Here is a 23,574-nt window from a genome sequence, read left to right on the forward strand (position 1 = left end):
ATGTTGTAATTCATTATCCGATTCTGTTTTAGGTACATTATCTTCGGGCTTTAGATCGTTCTGCATGGTTCAGTTCTGTTGTTAGTAGGTCTAGTTTTAACTATAAATAAATTTCTGAACCGTTTATTATTTTGACGGATGTCACTTCCAAAACTTCATCGCTGTTTTTTTTCGTAATATTGTTTGTCATGTTTCGATAAACTAAAAAGTGTTATATAAACTTCTACCTACATAAGCTATGAATAAGACTTTGTAAGTGATAAACTTGACAATAAAGATTTGACAATTTGAATATTAAGAACAAGTAGTTTTACCGTAAAAAGGTCTTGATTTTCCTTTACCTATAGATTTAAATCAATTGACATATTTTGTCACTGGAATCCTGGAAACAAAGACACATATTTATTCAAGATGTAAACGTAAATCAGTTTAGCTCCAAATAACTTAGAAATTCTGGACTTAAATTTCTCGTGTAATAATGCCAATTGCGCCTCCACCTAAAGGTAATTAATAGCTATTACAAATTACAATAGGTAATACTTTTAACTATATAGCAATAAAAAAAAAACACAGAGGTAATAAACATTAAACAATAATTGCCATACCTATCTGAGCTTTCAATAAATTAATTAAATCGTAGGATGACTTTTTGTTCTTTCACTCATACAACCTTAGATCATATTTTACTTGCATACAACATAAAAGTTAATTAATTAAAACGATCAAATAACGTACTTATTGGGAAGAGGTTTGTACTTAAAGTTACTTAAAGTATTACCTATTAAACTATTTCCTAATTTACATTATGAATCGTGTCGAATAAGATCTTTATGTATAATGCTCTTGAACGTAAGATTCTTGAGTGTTAATTTGTCTGTCTACATAAAATGCGGTTCAACATTTCATTTCAACTGGAGTCGGGTTTTATCGAATCCATCATTATTCGAGTTAAAAACTATTTCTATAGTACTTTTTTTCACTTTTGCGTCGTTAATCATTGTGTTTGTGACAACATTTTGTTTTATTCCCTTTTCTCATTAAAATATAGCGTCCCAAAGCTACTAATTATTCACGCTACAGAAATGATTTAAAGTATGTATTTCAAATGTAAATTTGATACCATCGAAAGTTCACAACCCTTAGAAATTTAATTTATTCGTCTGGCGTCAGTTAAAGAATATGCAGTGCTAGTTATCGTGTTAACACCCAGATAATTTATAGAAAACTATAAACTTCAACATGCATGTCCCGGAAAATCATTGCAACCAATATCATTACTAGGATTTATTCTTATAATGCTTATCTAGTAGGAATTAATGACATCTCTCAAATAGTAGGTACCCAAAATGTAAGAATAATAACCACAATACAGCGCCATGCAAAGATTTGTAATTAAAAAAAAATGAATGTTATTGACACAATTTATGAATAGATATTGACCATCCGATAAGTGACTTGCATTAAAAATACTTTAGAGGAAGAACAACAAGCAACAACAGAAGAAGCGAAATACGTCCCACCATTTGGAACATTAGAATGGATACAACATTGGAGTCAAGAAGAAGGCCTTCTGCCGACTCCGATCGACGTGTCCATCACTGGCTCCACAGTATACTGGTGCCCTGAACTCAAGTGGTATAACTTCGACGTTTACCCGCACAAAGTTAAACTAACAAACACCGGGTACACGAGTGAGTTCTTAACAAACTTTTACTTATAATTTGTATGCAACTTGATATTGGTTAACGGGGCTGATTTTCATTGAAGATATTGTGGTAAGGTATAGCGTGTCATAATAATATTCCTTAGTACCTACGTATTAATTGATGATAATGATTGCCAATTATATTAATCTAAATAGAACATTTCAATTATATTCGTCATTACACACCTCTCCAGATTATGAACTTACACTCTATTTGAATATAAGATATTTAGTCATTACTCACAGAAAATTTACTGTAATAACTTTCTCGATTTATATCGTTTAAATATTATGCTATCCAGGCGTTTGTTTATTATCTAGTTTCTTGAAAACTACTAAAACAATACCCTTACTAAATATCAGTTGTATTTGGCGCAAAATGGAAAACAGAACGTCCATACTTAGAAGGCGGTCCATTCGCAGAGAAGCACATACTGTCACAGATCCATTTCCACTGGGGTGCAGATATGACTGAAGGAAGCGACCATACAGTCGACAAAAGAAGATATCCCGGTGAAATGCAGGTTTGAAACGATTTTGCAATAACTAAGTACTTTATGCTGTTTTTTTACAATTGTCTATCAAGTATAAGAAAGGATTGATAGAAATACGTCGGCCGCAAAATGAACATAATGAATGAAGGTGAATAAAACGATGCTTTGCTGAAATATTGATTTTTTTAGAGCACAATTGGCTAACGAATCGCCTAATGTGTACCTTACCGAAATTGAAGCAAACATATTAGTGGCATATATCATTGGTAACAAAAAGGATTGTTTTAACTATTCATTAGTAGTGATGACACTAAATTTAACCTTATTCGCCTCAAAAATTAGCATTCTAGAACGATCTAAAACACTAAAGGCGAGCGTTTAGGAACCCTGAGTTTATCCCGTCAGTAATTTACATTCAAATTAGTGATGTGCGCACCACCCGATCGTGACTGCACGAGGGACGCTCCTTCCATTACCGTAGTTCAGCTAGTAATTGCGGAGACCGGTCATAATTCAATTGACGTGCACTGAATTTTAATGTTATTCCACTATCCTAGATGAATTCTGATGAACGTTGTACTTTAAAAAGTAGGTGATAATATATTCATGTAATAGTCCTTAATGTTATTGAACGGGATAGTTGGTTATTTTTAACCATGTTGACCCAATGGACGCCAGAAATCCGCTTATAAGAATTTAGAAATTCTTATGAAAACTTTTTAATTACTTAATTCCACTATTTACGACTCCTGCCTGGAAGGTAACTTGTTAAACATTATTAACCCAATACAAAAAATAGGCTTTTGAAGTTTTGCGAATCACCTACCTTCCGATACCTTTGGTTAGATTACCACCACCATTACCTCCTTTAGTTAGATATACTATAATACCAATTACTTATAACTTTGCAGAATAATTACTATCATTATATCAGGTTACCTTCTTCCGTTCTGAATACATGACCCAACAGGAAGCCTTCCGACATCCCGACGGCGTGGTCATGGTCTGCTATATGATAAAGGTACCTACTAAACTACAGAAGTGATAGGTCTGTCGATTGAACCCTAAACCTTATTTTTCACAGCCGCCAAGACAATGAGATGAGAAACATTTTCAAGAAAAACTTAGATCATTCACATATCAATCTTCATACAAGACATCAAAAATATAATCTCTACGTTACCATCTATATGGTGTAACAGGGTTTAAATGAAAGATAAACAAAATAATCCGATTTATGATAGAAGTTTTCCACCTTTTCATAATCCAAAATCCCTACAGTATTCACTAATATCAGGATCAATTTGTAAACAAACTATTAGAGTTATTTTGAGTTTGTCCAATTAACTAGCAAGTTATTTGTTTTATATAAATTCGATTAGAGTTTCTGCAATTCATGATTTTGTATCACGTAAAAGTAAAACATTAGGCATTGATTAAGTATAACATTTACTGCCTGTATCTAAATATTTGTCTACCTTCTTCTTGCTGCTCATTGGTCAATTTATTTATTAGCACATCTACATTTCACATATTAATTAGACTAATTATACCTAACACTGGGATAAATACAATACAGTGAATTAATGTACAACCATTTACTGGTGGTAGGTCTCATATGTGAGAGTCCGCCTGGGTAGGTACCACCGTAATATCTATTTCTGCCGCCAAGCAGCAGTGTGTAGTCACTGTTTTGTTCCGGTTTGAAGGACACTGTAGCCAGTCTAACTACTGGACATAATGAGACTTAACATCTTACGTCTCAGGATCGCGAGCGCAGTGGAATACCAAGCAATACTTTGTAATTGAAGATGTTGGATGGTGTTTCTACTGTTTATGGGCGGTCGTATCGCTTACCATCAGACGAATGGTAGGCTCGTCTCGTCATTCAAAGCAATAAAAAAAAAACAAGTAGAATTATCTAAAGACAACCTTTCAAAAACGTAATTTTCTCTCACAGTACGGCGTTAACCCAGACGATCGCTTAAGCTGGGTGATAGAAGGTTTCCAAAGAATACAAGAGGCTCAGACCAGCACACGAATCGGCCCGTATCCGATGTCTCGTCTGATGCCGATGTTTTACGAAGACTACTTTTTGTACTGGGGTGGTTTAAAGACAGCAAAAGGTGAAACTTATGTAGTCAGGTGGTTGGTGCCAAGAGTCACGCTATTCGCTTCATTGGAGCAGGTATAGTCATAATAGATATGGAAAAGAGGGAGACAGGAGGAAGGGGGGGGGGGTCGATCACCCGAGCGCTAGTACTTGAGAGGATGCCATGGGTCCTCGAACGAGCTTAATATCTCTTTTTTCGGCAACCTCAATACAATGGTACCATCGCAATCAATAATGCTCGTTTATGGAATGGTAGGTACACACTATAGGTTTGCTCAAGTTTATTAAAAAAATCCATGTTACAGATGAAAGAATTCCGAAAAATTTGGGATCCATGGGATGAGCCAAACCTACGGAATTTCAGACCATTACAGAATAATGAAGGCAGGCATGTCCTTTTCATCAACCCGCACTGGAATAAATATAACTCACTGCTGCCTATACCGAGGATTCCAGAACCTTCTATCTCTGTTCTGTCACCTGCGTATCAAGCAAATCCGTGGATGCTACCACCGCAAAATGCATATATGATTCCAAATGAAGATGAGCACCAGGAATAATTATATTCCTTTAATGCTGGTTGAAAAGACCTGCGATAGTGTTCAATTATTTTTGGATCAAATTCTACATGCTTATACAGTATATTATAAATCTTCTGCATAACAAAAGTTTTAATGAGAATTGATAATATTTAACAAACTTTCTAATATGGCTTTTTGTTACGCGGGTATCAACAGGGTACTATACACTTTGTTCAAAAAATCCTCCACCACACCTCACTGTGCTCAATTTATTCGACTTTGGTACTACTAGGTATTACTCGCAGCTATTTACTAAAAAAAGCCCAATCATTTAAAAATCTACATTTTAAAAAAACCTACGTGAGAAATTATTGGAATAAAATTAGCTCATACCCTAATCTAAGGTATGATCAATCACTGCGGCAAATTTTATCCAAATCCTATCAACGGTTTTGCGGTCTTCTAACGATGATTCGATACGTTTTTATACATCTTACCCCTATTGTAACATAATATTATAGTGCCGTGGAATTATAGAACTAAATGTTACTTCAAAATAAATACAATATACTATTCTGTAATAATAGGGTAGAAAATTAACGTAGGTATATTATTCATTGGTATAAGTTGGTAAATGGCCAAAAAACAAAATTCGTTCTGAAATGCAAAACGTCAACGGTCAAATGTCAAGAAATAGTCATTACTTATTTGTCAATCTGTCATAACAAAACTGCAACGTGCTTGTAGGTTATTTTGGTGTGACGAATATTTAAAATTAATATATTAATGAGATTAAGTAACAAAACATGTTGAAACCTAAAGAACTGGGAGATGAACTCCCAGGCTTCGATGCCGTAGTAGAAGATACGGAACAAAATGATTCGCAGACTAACAAAAAGAAAAAGAAGGGCTCGGGTGGATTTCAGTCCATGGGATTAAGTTTTCCGGTGCTAAAAGGTGTTACAAAAAGGGGTTACAAACAGCCCACTCCCATACAGCGAAAGGTAAGTTTGATAAAGACAATTTAGTATTTTTTATATTTTGATTTGATTAACAAAACTCCGTGACGTCCATGACCGAACTTACCTGACTAGTGACCAAACAATAGCTTTCACAATTTAAAACGTATACATAAAGTAACATTATAAAGTAACTTATCATTCTAATACTCTATTGTATTATTTACTTTTCTACCTAACCCTTTCTCACATCTCACAACCTGACAAGGCATCTATTTTTTTTTCAATATGTGGAACAAAAGACTTGGTTAATAATTACAATTGATAGCCTATGTATTTGCAACCATCTCTGAAGGTTCTGATGCATACTATGTTGTGTAAATTTTTTTCCAGACTATACCTTTAGCTTTGAGTGGTAAAGATGTGGTGGCTATGGCCCGCACTGGTTCTGGTAAGACGGCCTCTTTTGTTTTACCTATATTGGAAAAGCTACTGTCACCCAACAGCAAACCGCAGCCAGGGAAGAATTTAAGGGCTCTCATTCTTTCACCCACTAGGGAATTGGCTTTGCAGGTAATTCATATTCTGAAATTCAATGTTCATTAAATTTGTGTATATTACTTTTTACTAAAAGGGTGTTTATATTATTTTGAAACTCAAAATAAGTCATTTTTACTTGAATATACTTGATACCTAGCCCAATAATGTAACCTTGAAATTTAATAGCCTTTGTGATAAATTTTAAACAAGTTAACAAATTGCTGTTATTTGTAATTAGTGATAAAATATTGTAAAATTCAACAAATGTATATTTTCAGACTTTAAGATTTGTGAGAGAGTTAGGCAAGTTTACGGGCTTATCATCAGCAGCTATACTTGGTGGAGAGTCAATAGAGCAGCAGTTCAGTGTAATGTCAGGCAAGGCTCCAGATATAGTGGTCGCAACCCCTGGACGTTTCTTGCACATCTGCATTGAAATGAGTTTGAAGTTGGATAACATAAGTAAGTTTTGGAGTTTATTTTAAAAAAAGTTGGATATTTCATCAGAAAAATATGTTAGCGACATAAAAAAATAGCACCAATTGAATAGTGAAATTTTCTTAAATTTGAAGGCGTTAATAATACTAATGTACAACATTACACTATATACTAATTACACATTGTTTTATTACCACAGAGGTTGTAGTATTTGATGAAGCTGACCGTCTCTTTGAGCTTGGTTTTGGTGAACAACTGCAAGAAATTGTCGCTCGGTTACCATCAAGCCGTCAAACTTTGCTATTCTCAGCAACCCCTACCCAAAAATGTTGGTGGAGTTTGCAAGAGCTGGTCTTTCTGACCCAATGCTCATTAGGTTGGATGTTGACTGGAAACTACCTTCAACATTGTGGCTGGGATGGATATCTGTGAGAGCTGAATTGAAAACTGCTGCATTGTTGTTGTTATTGGATAAGGTTTTGACTCCAGAGACACCACAGGCAGTGGTGTTTGCAGCTACTAGACATCATGTTGAATATTTGCATTTGGTAAGTACAACCTTTATGGTGTATTTAGTTTTATTGTTAAATAATTATCTTGTAGTATCCCTCATTAGTAGGTGCTAAAATCTAGTACTTGAACAACCACTTTATATTCTAGCACAGCAAAATCAACATTGGATCTGATGCCAAATGGATCAATCGAGATATTATCAATTATGGAGAGAAAATATGTTGCAATGTTGTAGTACTATCTATATTAAATACTTACTAACATACTATAATCATTTATTCATTTTAGATACTCCAACAAGCCGGTATAACGTCAACATATGCGTACTCCGGCCTCGATCCGTCTGCCCGAAAGATAGCCCTGGGCCGTTTCACCAACAAGAAGGTGTCAGTGCTGATAGTAACAGATGTGGCAGCGAGAGGTCTCGACCTGCCGGCTCTCGACACCGTCATTAACTACAACTTCCCGGCCAAACCAAAGCTCTTTGTGCATAGAGTTGGTGAGTAATTTAATTCAGTTTAATAGAGATTTATTTCATTCATTGTCTTTGTGACATAGGTCTACCGCAATTTTAAATCAGTGTATTATAATTTTGCAAAATAATTGTTATGTATCAAACAACTATCTATATTGTACAAGAACTATCATCAAATACTTAAGTGAGACTATGTATAACGAAATAGTTCACACAATACAATTTTTTGTGAACTACAAAATATTATTGATACCATTAAATGTTTGTAAGACAACAGTCACCTGTAACGGACAATTCTGACTAGTACAGTAAGTAGTCATAAACAGTAGTGAATATTGTTTGTATGTAATCCCCAGGTCGTAGTGCCCGCGCGGGCAGGGCCGGACGCGCCTTCTCTCTCATAGCGGCGGAGGATATCGCTCACTTGCTCGACCTGCAATTGTTCCTCGGAGCAGAGCTGCTGACCCCCGCCAGTGTCGAGACCAACGGACCCACGTGTCCCAGTGGCGTGTGGGGAGCCATGCCCACGGTACAGTTGGAATTACGGCACCAAGACGTTGTCACTTGGGAGAAGAATTATTCCGAAATTGTGAGTAGATTTTGCAATGTATTATGTTTACCTGTGATTCTATGGTTAAATATAAAACTATTGTATTGGTTTGATGTTATTTATGTAAAACATACTTTTTACTTTGGTTAAGACTTAATGAGAAGTTATTATAAATAATAATGTATTTCCAGTTTGAATATTTCGGAGTATTAGTCCAACAGCGAATATATTTTTTCAATAAACTCCCAATTTCGACTTCTTCGTAACTCTAATAACCATACAATATAATATGCAATTTGTGTAATGAATCAATCAGGAAGAGGCAGTTCGCACATGTTCACGTGGGTGGCAGCAATACGTGAAGTGGCGAGAACCAGCCTCCGCCGAGGCCAACAAGCGAGCCAAGACTACCGACGCTCCAACTATGACGCACCCATTCCTAGTCGACGACAACATGGACAAGGCAGTGGATATGGTGCAGCAGATTAAGAATTATACGCCTAAGGGGGTAAGTGTTGTTTTTAAATGACACATATACCTACGATATTCTCGAACGTTAATTTATTATAATTAATTACTAAAATATAAGACCCACTTTGTGTCATAAAATCTACTAAGAGTTATTAAATAAATGTTCTTTTTTAAAAAAAAATGTACCTGTACTTGTAATATAGGTTAAATAATATTATGTATCTCAAAAAATATATGAAAGTACTCTATTCTTTAAAATTTCAGACAATTTTGGAACTCTCGGCGAAGAACGATTCTCCGTCGTATTTAGCTATGAAAGCTAAAAAGCAAGCTCACGGCAAAACGGTCGCCAAAATCAGAGACAACAAAAAACTAAAGGTAATTTTAATAGTACATGTTTTATTTATTAACATATATTAGAATATTTTTCAAATTAAATGTACGTAACGAAATAGTTTTTAAGAAACGAAAGCGTTTAGTCTCATTTGCTTTTGTGTTTGTCTAATTACATTCATTCTATATATTATTTACAAATGTAATTAAAGAAACAAAAAAATCACAGGTGAGACAGAAAATTTCATAACAATATTTCATAAAAACTATTTCATTGCATTTATTTATTTTAAGACATACTCATTAATGCGATTTATATATGCAGGCTGCAGGTATTTTGGTAGAAGATATGGGACAAAAGTCGAACAAAAACGCTGGCAAGAAGAAGAAAGAAGTTGTACGTGATGAAAATTATATTCCACATCAAGCGAGTGATCAACATACTGAAATGGGGTGAGTGGTGGTATTTATGGTAAATTGTTTAAAATTTTGGTTTTCAGTGAGGTTGTACAAGAATTAGCACAATATTGGTTCTTAAGCTGGCCACCCCTATAACCACGAAGTGATAAAATCTGTAAAACTAGTTTAATTTCAATGTCTGATAATCGAGTAAAAGTAAGATATTATTATTATTCATAATAAGTCAGAGTTCTAAGATTACATAGAGCGGGCATTGGGAAAATATTCATACAAAAATTTTGCGCTTATGTGATGGTTACTCAACCTACCGTGAAATAGAAAAAAAACAATATAAAATGCATCATATTTTTTCCATATCATGATAAGCACGGTTTTACTACGCACATTAGCGACTTATTACCAATTGGTAATAAAATTTGGAGCAAGGATTTGCCCCTAATGTCCGGTCTATAAGTGACTTATACAGTTTAATGTCTTGGTAATAACTACAAGTACAATAAAGCGTAGGCATACGAAATTCATGGGGGTAGGAGAATCAAGAGTTGTGACAGATGACAGACAAGCCAGGTTACAGTACATCTACCGTAATTACTGTGTACTCGAAGACTGCCCGCCATATTGAATACTAATGCGTCGTTCGTCCCCAGCATGGCGGTGAACTTCAACGCGGGCGCGGAGAGCGCGGCGCTGGAGCTCGGCGCCGACTCGGCCGCGGCGGCGCGCAGCCGGGCCGCCACGCTGCGCTGGGACCGCAAGCGGAAGAAGATGGTGCACGTCGACCCCGTGAGTACCTTACGTATGGTGTACAGTCAAAAGTTGTGTTTAATTTGGCGGTTTAAAAAACTTCATGAAAAAAATCGAATATATTTTTGTTAGGTGATAGAAATGATAGTATTGTTATCATGGTTTGATAATTTTAGGTTGTGAGTGGAAAGTCCTAGATTCAATGACTGGGAGAAAATTAAAATATTTTGTATGGATTTAGAAAATATGTGAAACACTTTCTTCAACATGCGCCTAAAAAATCTTACGTAAATAGAATTGACTTGAGAATGGTGATCACTATCCATTATAACAAGCAATAATTCGTATTAAAACCCTGAGAAATATTTCACTATACTGTTGTTTTGTTCCAATGAACAATTCATACTAACACAAGGAATCACGTTCCAGGATGGCGGTCGCAAGATGATTCGCACGGAGAGCGGCGGCCGCGTGCCCGCCACCTACCGCAGTGGGCGCTACAACGAGTGGAAGAAACGGAACGCCGCCGTTGATGACGACGATGATGATGATCAGGCTAGAGATGTGAACAGGAAGAAACCTGGTGAGTGTCGTTCATTGTTGGATACATTTATAGTATTACTAGCTTTTGCCTATGGCGTCACATGAGGGTAATTCACTTTGTAACGAATCTATACTATTATATAAAGCTGAAGAGTTTGTTTGTTTGTTTGTTTGTTTGAACGCGCTAATCTCAGGAACTACCGGTCCAAACTGAAAAATTCTTTTTGCGTTGGATAGCCCTTTGTTCGTGGAGTGCTATAGGCTATATATCATCACGCTATACCCAATAGGAGCGGAGCAGTAATGCCTATCTCAGGAACTACCGGTCCAAACTGAAAAATTCTTTTTGCGTTAGATAGCCCTTTGTTCGTGGAGTACTATAGGCTATATATCATCACGCTATACCCAATAGGAGCTGAGCAGTAATGGCTAATCTCAGGAACTACCGGTCCAAACTAAAAAAATATTTTTGCGTTGGATAGCCCTTTATTCGTGGATTACTATAGGCTATATATCATCACGCTATACCTAATAGGAGCGGAGCAGTAATGGCTAATCTCAGGAACTACCGGTCCAAACTGAAAAATTATTTTTGTGTTGGATAGCCCTTTATTTGTGGAGCGCTATAGGCTATATATCATCACGCTATGGCCAATAAGAGCGGAGCAGTAACGGCTAATCTCAGGAACTACCGGTTTGAACTGAAAAATATTTTTGTGTTGGATAACCCTTTGATCCCGGAGTGCTATAGGCTATATATCATCACGCTATGACCAATAGGAGCGGAGGGAGTAATGAAACATGTTGCAAAAACGGGGAAAAATTATTAGTTTTGAGAGCTTGCGTTGCGTGCGCTATGTAAACGGTTAAAATTATGCAACAACCGTGTATGATGGAATTATTACTGTTAAAAAGTTCAAAAAAATATATTATAAAACAAAGTCCCCCGCTGCATCTGTCTGCCTGAACGTGTTAAACTCAAAAACTACCCAACGTATTTAGATGAAATTTGGTATGGAGACAGTTTGAGACCCTGGGAAGAACATAGGCTCCCGGGAAACTACTACTTTTATAACGGAAAACTTTCGCCTGAAAAACTTTATAACGCGGGCGGAGCCGCGGGCAAAAGCTAGTATATGTATAAAAATAAAAGTAGTCTATGACCTTACTGCCTATTCAGGCGTCAATACCTCATTAATTATGTATCTAAATCGATTTAGTGAGTAAAATCTCGTATGGACATGGCTCATTAGACTGTCTTTGTATAGTGAATTTGACATTAAATACGTCTATACTTTAAAATTTATTTTAATGTTTTGTACAAAAAAATCTTCAATTGAATCAATTTGTCGAAATCAATGTGTTTTTAGACAATTTGTGATATTATTTTTTGTCTGTTTAGTTTCCGAATTCCGTCCACACTGGGTGAAACACAACGAGAGAGTCGCAAAGAAGGCGGCCGAGGCGAAATCCAAGGAATTCAGAGACAAGCAGCAGATCGTAAAGGAGCGCCTGCGCAAGGACAAGGTCAAACAGAAACTCAAGTACAAAGTCAACAAGAAGAAGAAAAGGAAATAAACATTGAAGTGAATTTGAATTAGTAGTTTTATTTTTATATCTCATCGATCTATAAAATTTCGAAATGCTTAATAAAAGTAGAAAAGAAAACACAAACAAAAAATCATAATTATGTATATTTAAAAAATTAAGATAAACATACTTACAATTACCTGTACATGTTGATAAATAACTCGAATTAATTTTGAGGAAATTTTGGACTTTGGATGCAAAAGTAACTCTTAAAAGAATCCTCTATCATACCGCAAAGCGAAAACTTATTTACATTCATAACTATGCTCCAACGAACGAGTACTAAACACCAGTAAATATATTTAAAGGTACGTCAGATATTCATATTATACACTATCTATATACGTTTTAACTTCACAATAGCAATCACACACACAATTAAGTCCTTTTGAATTCAATTAATTTTATTTTTAAACATTATTAATTGAAATAATATTAGCATTAAAAACTTTAAAGTTGGAACCATTTAAATATTTTATAAATGAATAAAAAATACTTTGTATAACGCTAATATCATTTCACAACATCCATTAACATTTTCGAATATTCAAACGCTGCATACATTTATAAATTTGCTCATTATTTTTTATCGAATATTCGATGCTAATAATTTCACAATTCGCCACAAACATCCGCAAATCAAAGCCGCCGCTAACAAAATTAAACACCATCCCGAACATTACATTCGTATTATAAAATAAAAGCATTGTTATAGATTCTTAACTTTATTTCAAACATTTCGTAACTATAATATTGAGTGAAAAAACTGTATTCTCGTGAATAGATCGAAAAATAGAAGAATCTTGCTATGTGGAGGCAACATTGATCTCATAAAATTTGGCAACATTCGTTACGATCGCACTAACGAAATTAAATATAAACCACAACTGCACACGAGATGTTTGTTATAACTGTCAACGCTTCATACAACTTTAATTTATTCCGGAATCAATGAAACTGACTTCTGTATCGGAGAATGTTGACCGTCCTCGCCCCCCATATACAACAACATTCATACAATGTATATATTCCAATATTATGCCAATTTAATATTTCGTCTAAACTCCGGCGTCAGATGTCGTATCAGACGCCGTATAACAAATTTTCACTATGATTTTTTAGCACGCAAGTACTATTCCAACGCGTCATTTACATTCACACTGGAAACTGCAAACCCCATTCACGTAACATGTACACAATTAATATTTTAATATACAAGGTAAAACTTAAACTTAATCGGATAAGAAACCTAACACTAGACCACTTTTCATGCCTGAACAATCAGTCTTCTCATTGCGAAAATTATCATAATATATACTTTTTTTTTAAACTATTTACAATTTTGGAATTTCATTACGTTTATATGCGCACAGTATCTTTATACATGGAAATTGTCAACGTGTATTTCGTAAAGCACTAGTGAGTTCTACAAAGTAACTACAATGGACGGGTCAAACGTTATGAGAGGTGTGACGGTGCACTCGCTTGAGCAAAATAAACGATGAGTAAAAACATACAGTTGTCAGTGGATTATGGCACTTATGTTTACAAAAAATCTACGCGAAATAAGCAATAATTTACATGCAAATTAATATAAACCGATGAAGGCGTAAACGTCACGGATAATCTATGTGTTAATTATGTAACGCGTGTCAATTTAGTAACGTTGGAAGTCTCACAAGAATCACTAGACCGTCTCTGACCTGATTGAAGTAAGAAAATAATAATTTGACTACGCATCTCTGTGAACCTATTTACATGTTACACATTTGATTTTATTAACATCGTCTACAAATTGTATAGTTTGTATTACACGCAAAACAATACATTCACATAAAAATAAACATTACAAACAAATATTATTTCGACATAATGTTTACTCAAAATACTCTTTTGTTCCGTCCCGATGCCCTTTTACAACACACCATAGTATTAATAATATATTTAACACTATAATTTCAATATAGGGCAACAATAAATTCTTTCAACACACGAACAATTTACATTATTGTTCTTTACACTAAAATATTTAATATGTATCATGTCTTCAACTTCGAGTATCTCTTTTGTAAGAGCTTGTTCTTTGAGTACTTGTAAATATTGATAGTTGGTTTTGTCGACGTGTATGTCACGAACCAAGTACCTCTCTTGCCAAGTTTTTTTTATTATATCTCTAACTTGAAAGTCTCACCAAACGGACTAATAAACAGTTTTATCGCAATCCCTATTTAGAGCAGGTACATTAATATAACCTAACCAATTGGTTTTACTATGCGACCATGATAAACCTTGTTCATGAATAATTTCACAGCAGTTTGAGCCACTTTTTTCATTCCATAAAATATGATTGGTATAAGCAGACTTCCAATCTATAAGAATATATACCGTATTAAAATGGGTATACATTTGACGGTAATTTTAACGATATCCAAAAATAAAACAACTCGCTAATTTCCTCTTGCTAAGTGAAGTTAGTCACAACCACTCTCGATTCTAATCAAACTGAAATTAGATACAAGCCAACGCTCGGGCATAATTTAGGGCGTTTCTCATCGACATTCTTGAACAACACCATACTAAACTTTACGGGCAATTGACTCCAATGTATCAGATAATAGAGTGGGATCCAGGGTCGCGATTGACGATTATCTCTCGCCAGTTGCCACAGTTTTGCCGGCCTATTCGTACACTGCTGTTTTACACGCCACACAGGTTCATCACGACCGCATAGTGTTGTCGGGTCAGCCCGTCGTCAGTAGTTAGAGAATCCCGTTGGTGTAGTACTGGAAGTTGTCGTAGAGGCGCGTGGAGATGGAGTGCAGCGCGTCGCGCACGAGGCGGTCGACGAGCGCCTGCAGCTGCGGCTCGGTGCGGCCGAGGTGGAAGCGCGCGCGGAACGACGACACCGCGCTGCTGCTGCGGAGGCAGGCTAGCTGACCGCCTGGAATTATAAAAACGAACAATTATTTACCTGCGAATTAGTTCTATTTTGTAGGGACATAAGACTAACGTTTTTTTTTTATTCGGACACGGCACAGACAGCATTCGTTCGTTTTTCAAATTAAAATAAAACTAATTATTTTCACGCCATTATTAATTCATTTTATGTGCATTGTTGGCAATATCATAATTGTCTTGTAGGAGTGGATTGAATATATTTTTTATTCAACTGGATATCGAGACTGCGAGATACACGGAGCGACCTTGCGCCAATAAGTTGTTTCTAGTGTTGGCTACACTATATACCCTCAGAAAAATATATCGTTATATTCAAACATGGACAGTCTACACTACTCTCATTAAGACTACATTTAGATTCTATACAGTCCAATGTAGTCTGTAGTTACTTTACCATAAACAACTTATGATGAAACTAGCCTATTACGAGTCTACACTACTCTCGTTTAGACTACATTTACATCCTATAGGGTCCAATGTTGCCTGTAATTAAATTGCTATAAAAACCTACTACTCGAATATAAAACATTAACCCACCCATCCTCATGAGTTCAACGATGTGTATGATCTGGTCGCAGTGTTTCCTGGCTGCGATCAGTCCGCGCAGTATCAATATCTTGAAGTACTGGAACATGTCAGAGTTCTCGCCGTCCATCACCTCCACGAACTCGTGGGTCAACTGGAAACGAATAATGCAAATAAATACATACACGTTTGAATGAATGAGATTGATGAAAGTGGAGAAAGAAGTGTGCTAGAATCGAGCGAAGTGGTTCTTGTTTCTGCCTATACACTATAAGATAGAAATATGATGCTATGTATGTATGTATTTACGTATAAACAAGTACGAATTCACACGAAAAAAAACGTACAGGCTGTTTTAAAAAAATGAAACAATATTTCAATGTCATATAATATAGAGGAATAAAAAATGTAGAAGTATGTACGCAAGATTAATTAAGATAATATATCTCCAATGCTAACCTTGAATGGCGAGCTCTCAAATCCGAGATTCTTGGGTGAAGTAGAGAATATGAAACCGAAATCAATGTGAATGATGTGGCCTGCGCTATCCAATAGAATGTTTCCATTGTGCCTGGAATAAACATAAAAATAGAATTAGTCGCGTTATCCCACACATCTATGCATCATGAGATGATATATTGTATGCAAGAAGTATCTAACGATCTACAATAGTAGATCTCAGCGAGATAAGTTGTGTTTGCTGCTTTAAAGATGCCTAATAAGGACACCTTTAAAGCAGCAAAAAAGAAGTTTAGTCATGAATGGGATTTACGACAAATTAAGTTTGTAATTATACAATTAAGTTATTGCGATAAATAAAGAAATAATATCGAGTCAAAACACAATAGCCATAACAGATTATATAAATCGGAGACTAATTATACCCAGTAACAAAATATCGCTGATGGTAGAATATTTGTACCGCCCGGATCACAACCATGTGAAAGCCGCCATAATGGCTTAACAGAGTCGCGTTTTGGGATCATCCTGTGTATATCCAATGAACCAACAGGTACAATTGTATCGAATGGCTAGAGACAACCATACATCGTTAGTCGATACTCTATCTGGACGCTATTCCACTTATAAGTATAGCCGGCAAACAACTAAACCGCACCATTTCTTTTTTAAATTATTACTGTACGCAAGTGTAAGCTACACTAAAAAATAAAGCCTCACACGGTAGTGTTCTCAAGTCGTTCGTCGGCAATTATACGTTTGACATCAGGTGCGGTGAAGTTACCTAAGCCAATAAAAAAAATATGGTGGTTCCTCACCTATCCTTCAACTGTAGCAGATAGCTGGTGAGCGCATACGCAGCGGCGGACTCCACGAAGTTGTTCTGCGCCCTGAGGAACCCCTCGCTGTTGGGAGGCCCGTGCTCCAGCTCCAACCACGCCCGGAGCGACTTGCCCGACTGCTTCTTGATCTGGTGCAACGACACCGTGTTCAGCACCTGGTGATAAGATAAGTCATATTATAATTACAACGTTGTGAACTATCATAAATGAAGAAAAAAAAAGGGGTTGCCCCCTAAGTTGTGACATCAACGATACTGATTGTTTCACAATCAATATTATGTCTAATAATAGCTAATATTTGAGCCTAAGAAGTACACTAAAATAAACGTTTAGAAGCTAGCTCTGGATCAAACTCATTATTCTTTTAAAATTTCTATACTGTAATAAAATATCCGCGCACTATTACCAAAATCAATAATAAACACACAACATGCTTTAATCCTCAAAGGGGTAGGCAGCGGTGCAACCACCCACATTTCGCCTGCGTTCTCCGTCCCGTAATGCGATAGGGGACGAGCCTATCGCCATATCACACACAAATTTGGACTCCGGGCTGATAGTGAGCAGAAGAACATACCACTGCCTGACTGGGAATCGAAACCAGGACTTCAGAGCCATGTCGTACTGCACACGCAATACAAATATGCCACCCAGGCAATCAATAATATACAGTCGTACAATAACAATTTACCATGATTGTACAATAATACTTTACAGACCTCGACACTACATTTAGACGAAATTTTCGTGTTCATGACGTTATTTTTTTTGCTGACATTTACCGAATGAAACAACACATAATAATAGCTGTTTCGTTAATGTATTTCTATGATGTTTTATTTGTACATTATTTATATTACTGCTTTACATCAGAACATAAAAATATTACGACATTGATATTTTTAGATTTATCCTAATTCATTTTTAGGAACAAAATGCCAACTTAATTAACATTAAAATAATTCTAAAACCTGTTATGGTAAGGTAATTAATGGAAAAGTCGATGGAACATTGACTTTTATGATTTTATTTTATAAGTTCACCGCAATGTGACCCGACTGATGGTAAGTCGAGTGGGGCCCAATAGAATGTCGACGAGAGATGATTACACCTCGACAGTCGACAGAATTATGCCGGCCTGCTGGGACCAGATATACACAGACTGATCCTGGAACGCGACACTTACGTGGGCCACTATGGCGAGTTTTAACACCTTGTGTACGGTGGTCGCTATCCGAGCGGATATAAAATATATCCCTCCAACAAAAAATTATATCGCCACACATCATCGAATCTTGGCAAAGCTTACCCAACACTGGACATCGAGCAAATCCATTAAGTTTAGCAATAAAGACAACGTATTCAATTAATTATTGAACCACTTATTGTCATTGGCGGCGATAGCCTAGTTGGGTGTGGAACGGACTGCCGAGACGAATGTCTGCAGGTTAAAATCCCAAGGGCACACACCTCTGACTTTTCTAGAATCATGTGTGTATTCTTTGTGAATTTATCGTTCGCTTTAACGGTAAAGGAAAACATCGTGAGGAAACCTGCTCATCTGAGAAGTTCTCTATAGGAATTTCGAAGGTGTGTGAAGTCTACCAACCCGCACTAGGCCAGCGTGGTGGACTAAGGCCTGATCCCTCTCAGTAGTAGAGGAGGCCCGTGCCCAACAGTGGGCAAGTATACAATACAGGGCTGATATTATTATTATTGTCATTGGAACTGTTATGCTAATGGCTATTGATCCACATGTGATTACGATCTGAACGTTGCGTTTCTATGTGGGTGAACGACATCATAAATTCTGTTTCCACATACGAGTTGTGTTTTGAAACCGGTTCACAAATCGTGTGTTATACTGTGACATCACAGTACAATCGTTGATTTTTAATGAAGATGTACACAATCGAATTTATAATAACCTGAAGAAAACAAAATGTTATACATACCTACTGTTTAAGTAGGAACTTAATGGTATTCGTAAATAGTCACACAGTGGCACAATGAAAAACTAGTAATTGGAAATAGACAATTATGCTTTGATATTATTCCACAGCCTGATTTTAAAACTGTAACGTTTTTAAATTTAATTTTAAATTACTACATCATCTACTGACGATTTTTGATTCGTCTACAGCTTTTACTACTTAAAAAACAAGCTCTTCTCTACCGAGGTAACACAGTCTTTCACAAACTCTCATGAAATAACACTAATAATTATTTCAATAATTCCTTTTTCAAATTCCTTACAAAATTGAAAATCATGAAATAACACTGATAATTATTCATCCCATAATTACCTTTTCCTAATCCCCTACAAAATCTCTAAAGTATCTTACCGGCTGTATGAGTCCGCACTCGCGGTCGAGGCACAGTATGTCGTAGGGGCGCAGGCGCAGCGGCACCCGCTCCACCCCCCACACCGCCTGCAGCCGCCTCAGGAGTTGAGCAGCTAGCATCTCCTGCCGCAGGTCGTCGCCCACCTTAACGATGCACCCTAGCAGCCGCCAGCCGGCCAGCGCTCCGTATGGGGAGACTGAACGCATCCGAGCTAACTTGCTCTCCCATGATTCCTGTGGGACCGTATGAAACTAATGTTATGACATAGGTATCGTTTATTCTAACGTTCTCGGAGTGAAACTTCAAACAGGAACACTACCTTTTAAAATAACCGGCAATGCGTTTTCTGAGTTATAGTGGTTGTGATTTTAATACGGTAATTTGGATAGTAGAATTTTCGAAAAATTATTCTCCATAATTCAACAATATCCTACTTCTTTTGATTGCTGGTCTTCCCTACTTTACTTTGCGATTTCGTTTCTAGATCTTAGACATTTTCGTGTAATACATTAAATCATTTAAAAGTATGTAATGTGGCAACCCTACACCAATAATTTGACTATTGCAAACCTTGAGCGCCGTGGCGGAGGGATCGGCGGGGTCGTGCCTGAAGGCATTGGGCGGAGGCGCGGCCGTCGCGTCGGCGAGCCTTCGTCTCACCTCACCAGCGCCCACGGCCACCGACTCCCTTGAACCGCACGACGATGTCGATAGGGCTGACACCGCTGATACCTGAGGACAAGCATTTATCCGTTACTATTACTAAATTGATGATAACAACTCGCTCGCCAAATGGTAAGAGCCCCGATCACCAAACAATAGCAACGCCATTAGGAATTATGAATCACTAGTTCTCCATAGCAATAAAAATCAATTCCAATGAAATGTAAATATAATGCCTAGTTTACTCCGTCTACAAAATACTTTAAACCGCAATTTTTTTCTGTAAATAGGCCGCAAAACAGTTTCTAACAATAATTATTCCACTTATGACCAGTTCTTAAAAGTCGCCTTCATATCTTGATAAAGAAAACCTTTTTAAACTACACGACCACACCCTGTACAAATTATGTTAGTTAATTGTGGTGTTTCAGTGGAGTCAACGCCTCACTATTCTGAAAGTCAAGCACCTCGATCATTAACTTCACCGTTTCTCTTGGTCTATTTGACTTCTCACGCTACTAACAATACAGGACATCCTGAGACGACGGCCGCGTGTGAATTCTAAGCCAACGACCCTGGTTTATATGCGACTAAACCCAATCGGTTTATTTTGTATGAATTACTGTAAATGAGTTAGGTTCAGAAGTTGTAATCGAAACGAAACAAAATTTATGGTAATGTAAGAAAGGGCATTTATTGTCTGGTTGGCAACGAGCATGTGGCTTATGTTGTCACCACACTTGACATGTTTGAAGGAGTATTTACGATATTTAGCCAATCCAATATCAACTTTGTACATAAACAACACAAAATCGATATTTTTATGCGTAGAGGGCGCATCGTTACGCAGTCTAACGCCACTATCAGGTATAGCATCGTATGCAAATATGGTTGTTACTATTGATGCATCACCTGCACCTCTGCCTACCCCTCAGACAACAAGCGTGACATTCTTAAAGACGTATATTCTTGATTTCTTCTGTCAAATGTTTGCCCAGTCATGCATGGCCATGATAATTTGCTGACGACAATGATAAACTTGTATACATACGTATGCTATCTTAATATCTTTTATTGCTTTATTGTATGTAATAAATTCGGTACTTTCTATGGTCGTTTTAAACGTATGTGCTTAACACGAGACGAACACTGCACGTCCTGATACCTGCACTGGGTATCGGGATAGAACAATATAGAATATGATACAATAGTGGCATCTTTTGAATTTTGCTAATCCGTTATTTGCATCTGTCATATTCATACAATATATTTCAAGTTCAGCAGTGAACTTTACGTGGCTGATGATGATGATGATTTTATAGCATATATAACGCTTTCTTTTGATTCCTCTGATGCCAAATACCACTCAACGTATGAAGACAAACACAACTATCAAAAACGTATATACGTTTATCAGTAAAATGTTTATCGTATTTGCATGACATTCGCGTAGGCTTATTACTTCTCAAGTATTCCAAAAATTTCAATTAGAGACAAACGGACAATTTAAATATAATCTTCGCAACAAGGGAATAAAATCTAAATTACCACCTCAAAACATTAAAGTCGACTTTAAACCATCCACGTGACGTCATGTACATTTTATCTGAACAAAAATGATAATTATAATCGCCATGCGGACTTTAGTACTGTTAACACTTCGTATCTAAGGAGGCGAGTTAAACCGGTCCGTTCCAGATTCTGTGATCTGCACGACCCGGTTAGTCTACTTTTGTACACAAATCGGACGAAAATGTACCGTTTAACCTAATTCTTGAAATGGGTGAATTGTCAATGAACATCGGAAATCGGGGTATGTGTTATATACGTAAATTGATTACCCTCGAAGGCGCAAGCAGTGATTTTTTTTTTATTATCTCATCTTAGGGGAACCAACAGGTATAATAGCTATAGATGAACAATTGAGGTCTCAATAATAGGTTCCCATGACTAAAACTACGTGTTGAATATATTGAAATGTGATGTAGATGATACATTTCTCGCCGGGCTTAAATCCGTCCTATTTGATGAGGAGCAAACCTATCGCCGTATCAGACACTGATGCGCTACACTGGCATGCATTTTTGATTATTGGATTAAAAAACATACAGTGGAAATCAAATGCAAAACTTCTTCGGCATTGTAAGCACGATGCCACAAAACAAAAAAATCTCATGTCAGACTCCCTTTATATGACTATCAACTAAAGCTAATGATCTGATCAAAAGTTTCCTGCCTTCTAATTACCGAGATAGATTCAATTACGTTTTGTTATCAACATCCCTTCACAATTAAGTCAACCAATGTTAGCCAATCATCAGTGATTGTATAACACAATTACAGCCTTTCCAATTACCGTCTCTATAATAAACGTTCCACAAAGGCAACGACTTTCAAGATGAAATTAAAATGGTAGACTGTAGTTGTAGAACCGAAGACGATTTGACTTTGGAACAATATGTGACTTTTGTTGGTGGACAGTTGTCTAAATTATTATTATGGCACTGTACCATCAAATTACTCCCGCTGTGACAATTTTTGTGCGCTCGCTCTCCACGCCGAATGCACGCCCATGCACGGGGGGACATTTAACGCGCTCCTAGACACATAGTCCAGTCTGTATACTTGGTTTTCAATACACTTTTGAGGGCCTACAAGGGCTGAACATTTCCCTTCCCCAGTTTTCGTTCCTACTTTCCTCATAGCCCCTGTAGTTGCTAAGTCGGGGGATTCCAGTATGGCATTCACAGGTATCCCCCGGTATAGACTGCGGGGTCAGATAGACAAAGAAAATCATCTGAAGTCAAGGATGACGAGCGCAATGGAGATTCACTCTTATGTAGTTAGCCCAATACACTCCTGGGCATGATGTAAATATGTTCACAGTAATCAATAGTGTACTAATCGATAGTTTCGATAAAATAAAATAATTTTCTATTGACGAGACTTATAACTTCTCAGATGTAGGACACTTTTATGGTATTATGCGTTAGTAATTTCTATTAACTTAGTTTTGTATATCATACTATATGTTTCCTGTAAGTTTTTCAATAAATTAAAATAATAGTGATGTTCCCAATTCTCGAGCCCATTTTATTATTCCATTTTTGGTCCAAAAATTCATGGCAACTAATGATTGATGTGTTATTCACGATTTCTGTTATCCAGTCTGGCGTCAAATTATAATGTCTATGTTCCACTTTCCTAACAATGCGGGAAGTTCACCAACCTGAGTTTGTATGGATTAACAGTATAAGATCTAGATAGTGAAATATGGCGCACTCACAAATAATAACAATGTTGTTGGCTGATATGCATATTAATCTAAATTAATAATATACTTATTTTGAATGTGATATTGCACCTATTTAA

General features: G+C 36.6%; 4 protein-coding genes across 6 annotated transcripts in view; 2 read left to right on the top strand and 2 right to left on the bottom strand.

Annotated features, from left to right (window-relative positions):
- The window catches only part of LOC119189885 (MYCBP-associated protein-like), a 20,395-nt gene extending 20,310 nt beyond the window's left edge, over positions 1 to 85 (bottom strand). Inside the window, exon 1 of the mRNA XM_037440649.1 lies at positions 3 to 85. Coding sequence (XP_037296546.1) covers positions 3 to 66 — 64 coding nt within the window. The 5' untranslated portion in view covers positions 67 to 85. The remainder of the gene's footprint in view (positions 1 to 2) is intronic.
- Positions 86 to 375: 290 nt separating this feature from the next.
- On the top strand, positions 376 to 4,975 carry LOC115449727 (carbonic anhydrase 1-like). Of its 3 annotated transcripts, none has more exons than XM_030177608.2 (6): positions 376 to 503; positions 1,476 to 1,691; positions 2,069 to 2,229; positions 3,134 to 3,220; positions 4,160 to 4,387; positions 4,618 to 4,975. In XM_030177608.2, the coding sequence occupies exons 1-6, from the start codon at positions 479 to 481 to the stop codon at positions 4,870 to 4,872; spliced, it is 972 nt and encodes a 323-aa protein (XP_030033468.1). In that variant the 5' UTR covers positions 376 to 478; the 3' UTR covers positions 4,873 to 4,975. The 3 variants fall into 3 exon arrangements, with proteins under 3 accessions (XP_030033468.1, XP_030033469.1, XP_030033472.1); XM_030177609.2 differs by having other exon boundaries at positions 2,096 to 2,229; XM_030177612.2 differs by having other exon boundaries at positions 2,129 to 2,229.
- On the top strand, positions 4,934 to 12,416 carry LOC115449725 (ATP-dependent RNA helicase DDX54). The gene is given in 14 exon segments (XM_030177605.2): positions 4,934 to 5,125; positions 5,581 to 5,837; positions 6,186 to 6,365; positions 6,611 to 6,794; positions 6,970 to 7,085; positions 7,088 to 7,318; positions 7,572 to 7,782; positions 8,115 to 8,347; positions 8,625 to 8,816; positions 9,044 to 9,157; positions 9,438 to 9,565; positions 10,180 to 10,315; positions 10,706 to 10,859; positions 12,222 to 12,416. Coding segments are annotated over 13 exon segments (2,253 nt in total). The 5' UTR covers positions 4,934 to 5,125; positions 5,581 to 5,639; the 3' UTR covers positions 12,398 to 12,416.
- A 79-nt stretch (positions 12,417 to 12,495) lies between these two features.
- LOC115449724 (phosphatidylinositol 4-kinase beta) lies at positions 12,496 to 20,271 on the bottom strand (the record flags this gene model as incomplete). Its single annotated transcript, XM_037440553.1, is given in 6 exon segments — positions 12,496 to 15,350; positions 15,905 to 16,046; positions 16,352 to 16,463; positions 17,170 to 17,348; positions 19,539 to 19,772; positions 20,110 to 20,271. Coding segments are annotated over 6 exon segments (1,011 nt in total), but the record flags the coding sequence as incomplete, so codon positions are not given.
- Positions 20,272 to 23,574: the final 3,303 nt, after the last annotated feature.

This window comes from Manduca sexta, chromosome 20 (genome assembly GCF_014839805.1).
Source record: "Manduca sexta isolate Smith_Timp_Sample1 chromosome 20, JHU_Msex_v1.0, whole genome shotgun sequence".
Lineage (NCBI taxonomy): Eukaryota > Metazoa > Arthropoda > Insecta > Lepidoptera > Sphingidae > Manduca > Manduca sexta.

Excerpts from the sequence above, each read along its gene's own strand:
- LOC115449727 (XM_030177608.2), top strand. The coding sequence starts at position 479 with ATGCCAATTGCGCCTCCACCTAAAG. Across the intron at positions 504-1,475 it reads AATTGCGCCTCCACCTAAAG|AGGAAGAACAACAAGCAACA; the intron begins GTAATTAATAGC and ends AAAATACTTTAG. Across the intron at positions 4,388-4,617 it reads TATTCGCTTCATTGGAGCAG|ATGAAAGAATTCCGAAAAAT; the intron begins GTATAGTCATAA and ends TCCATGTTACAG.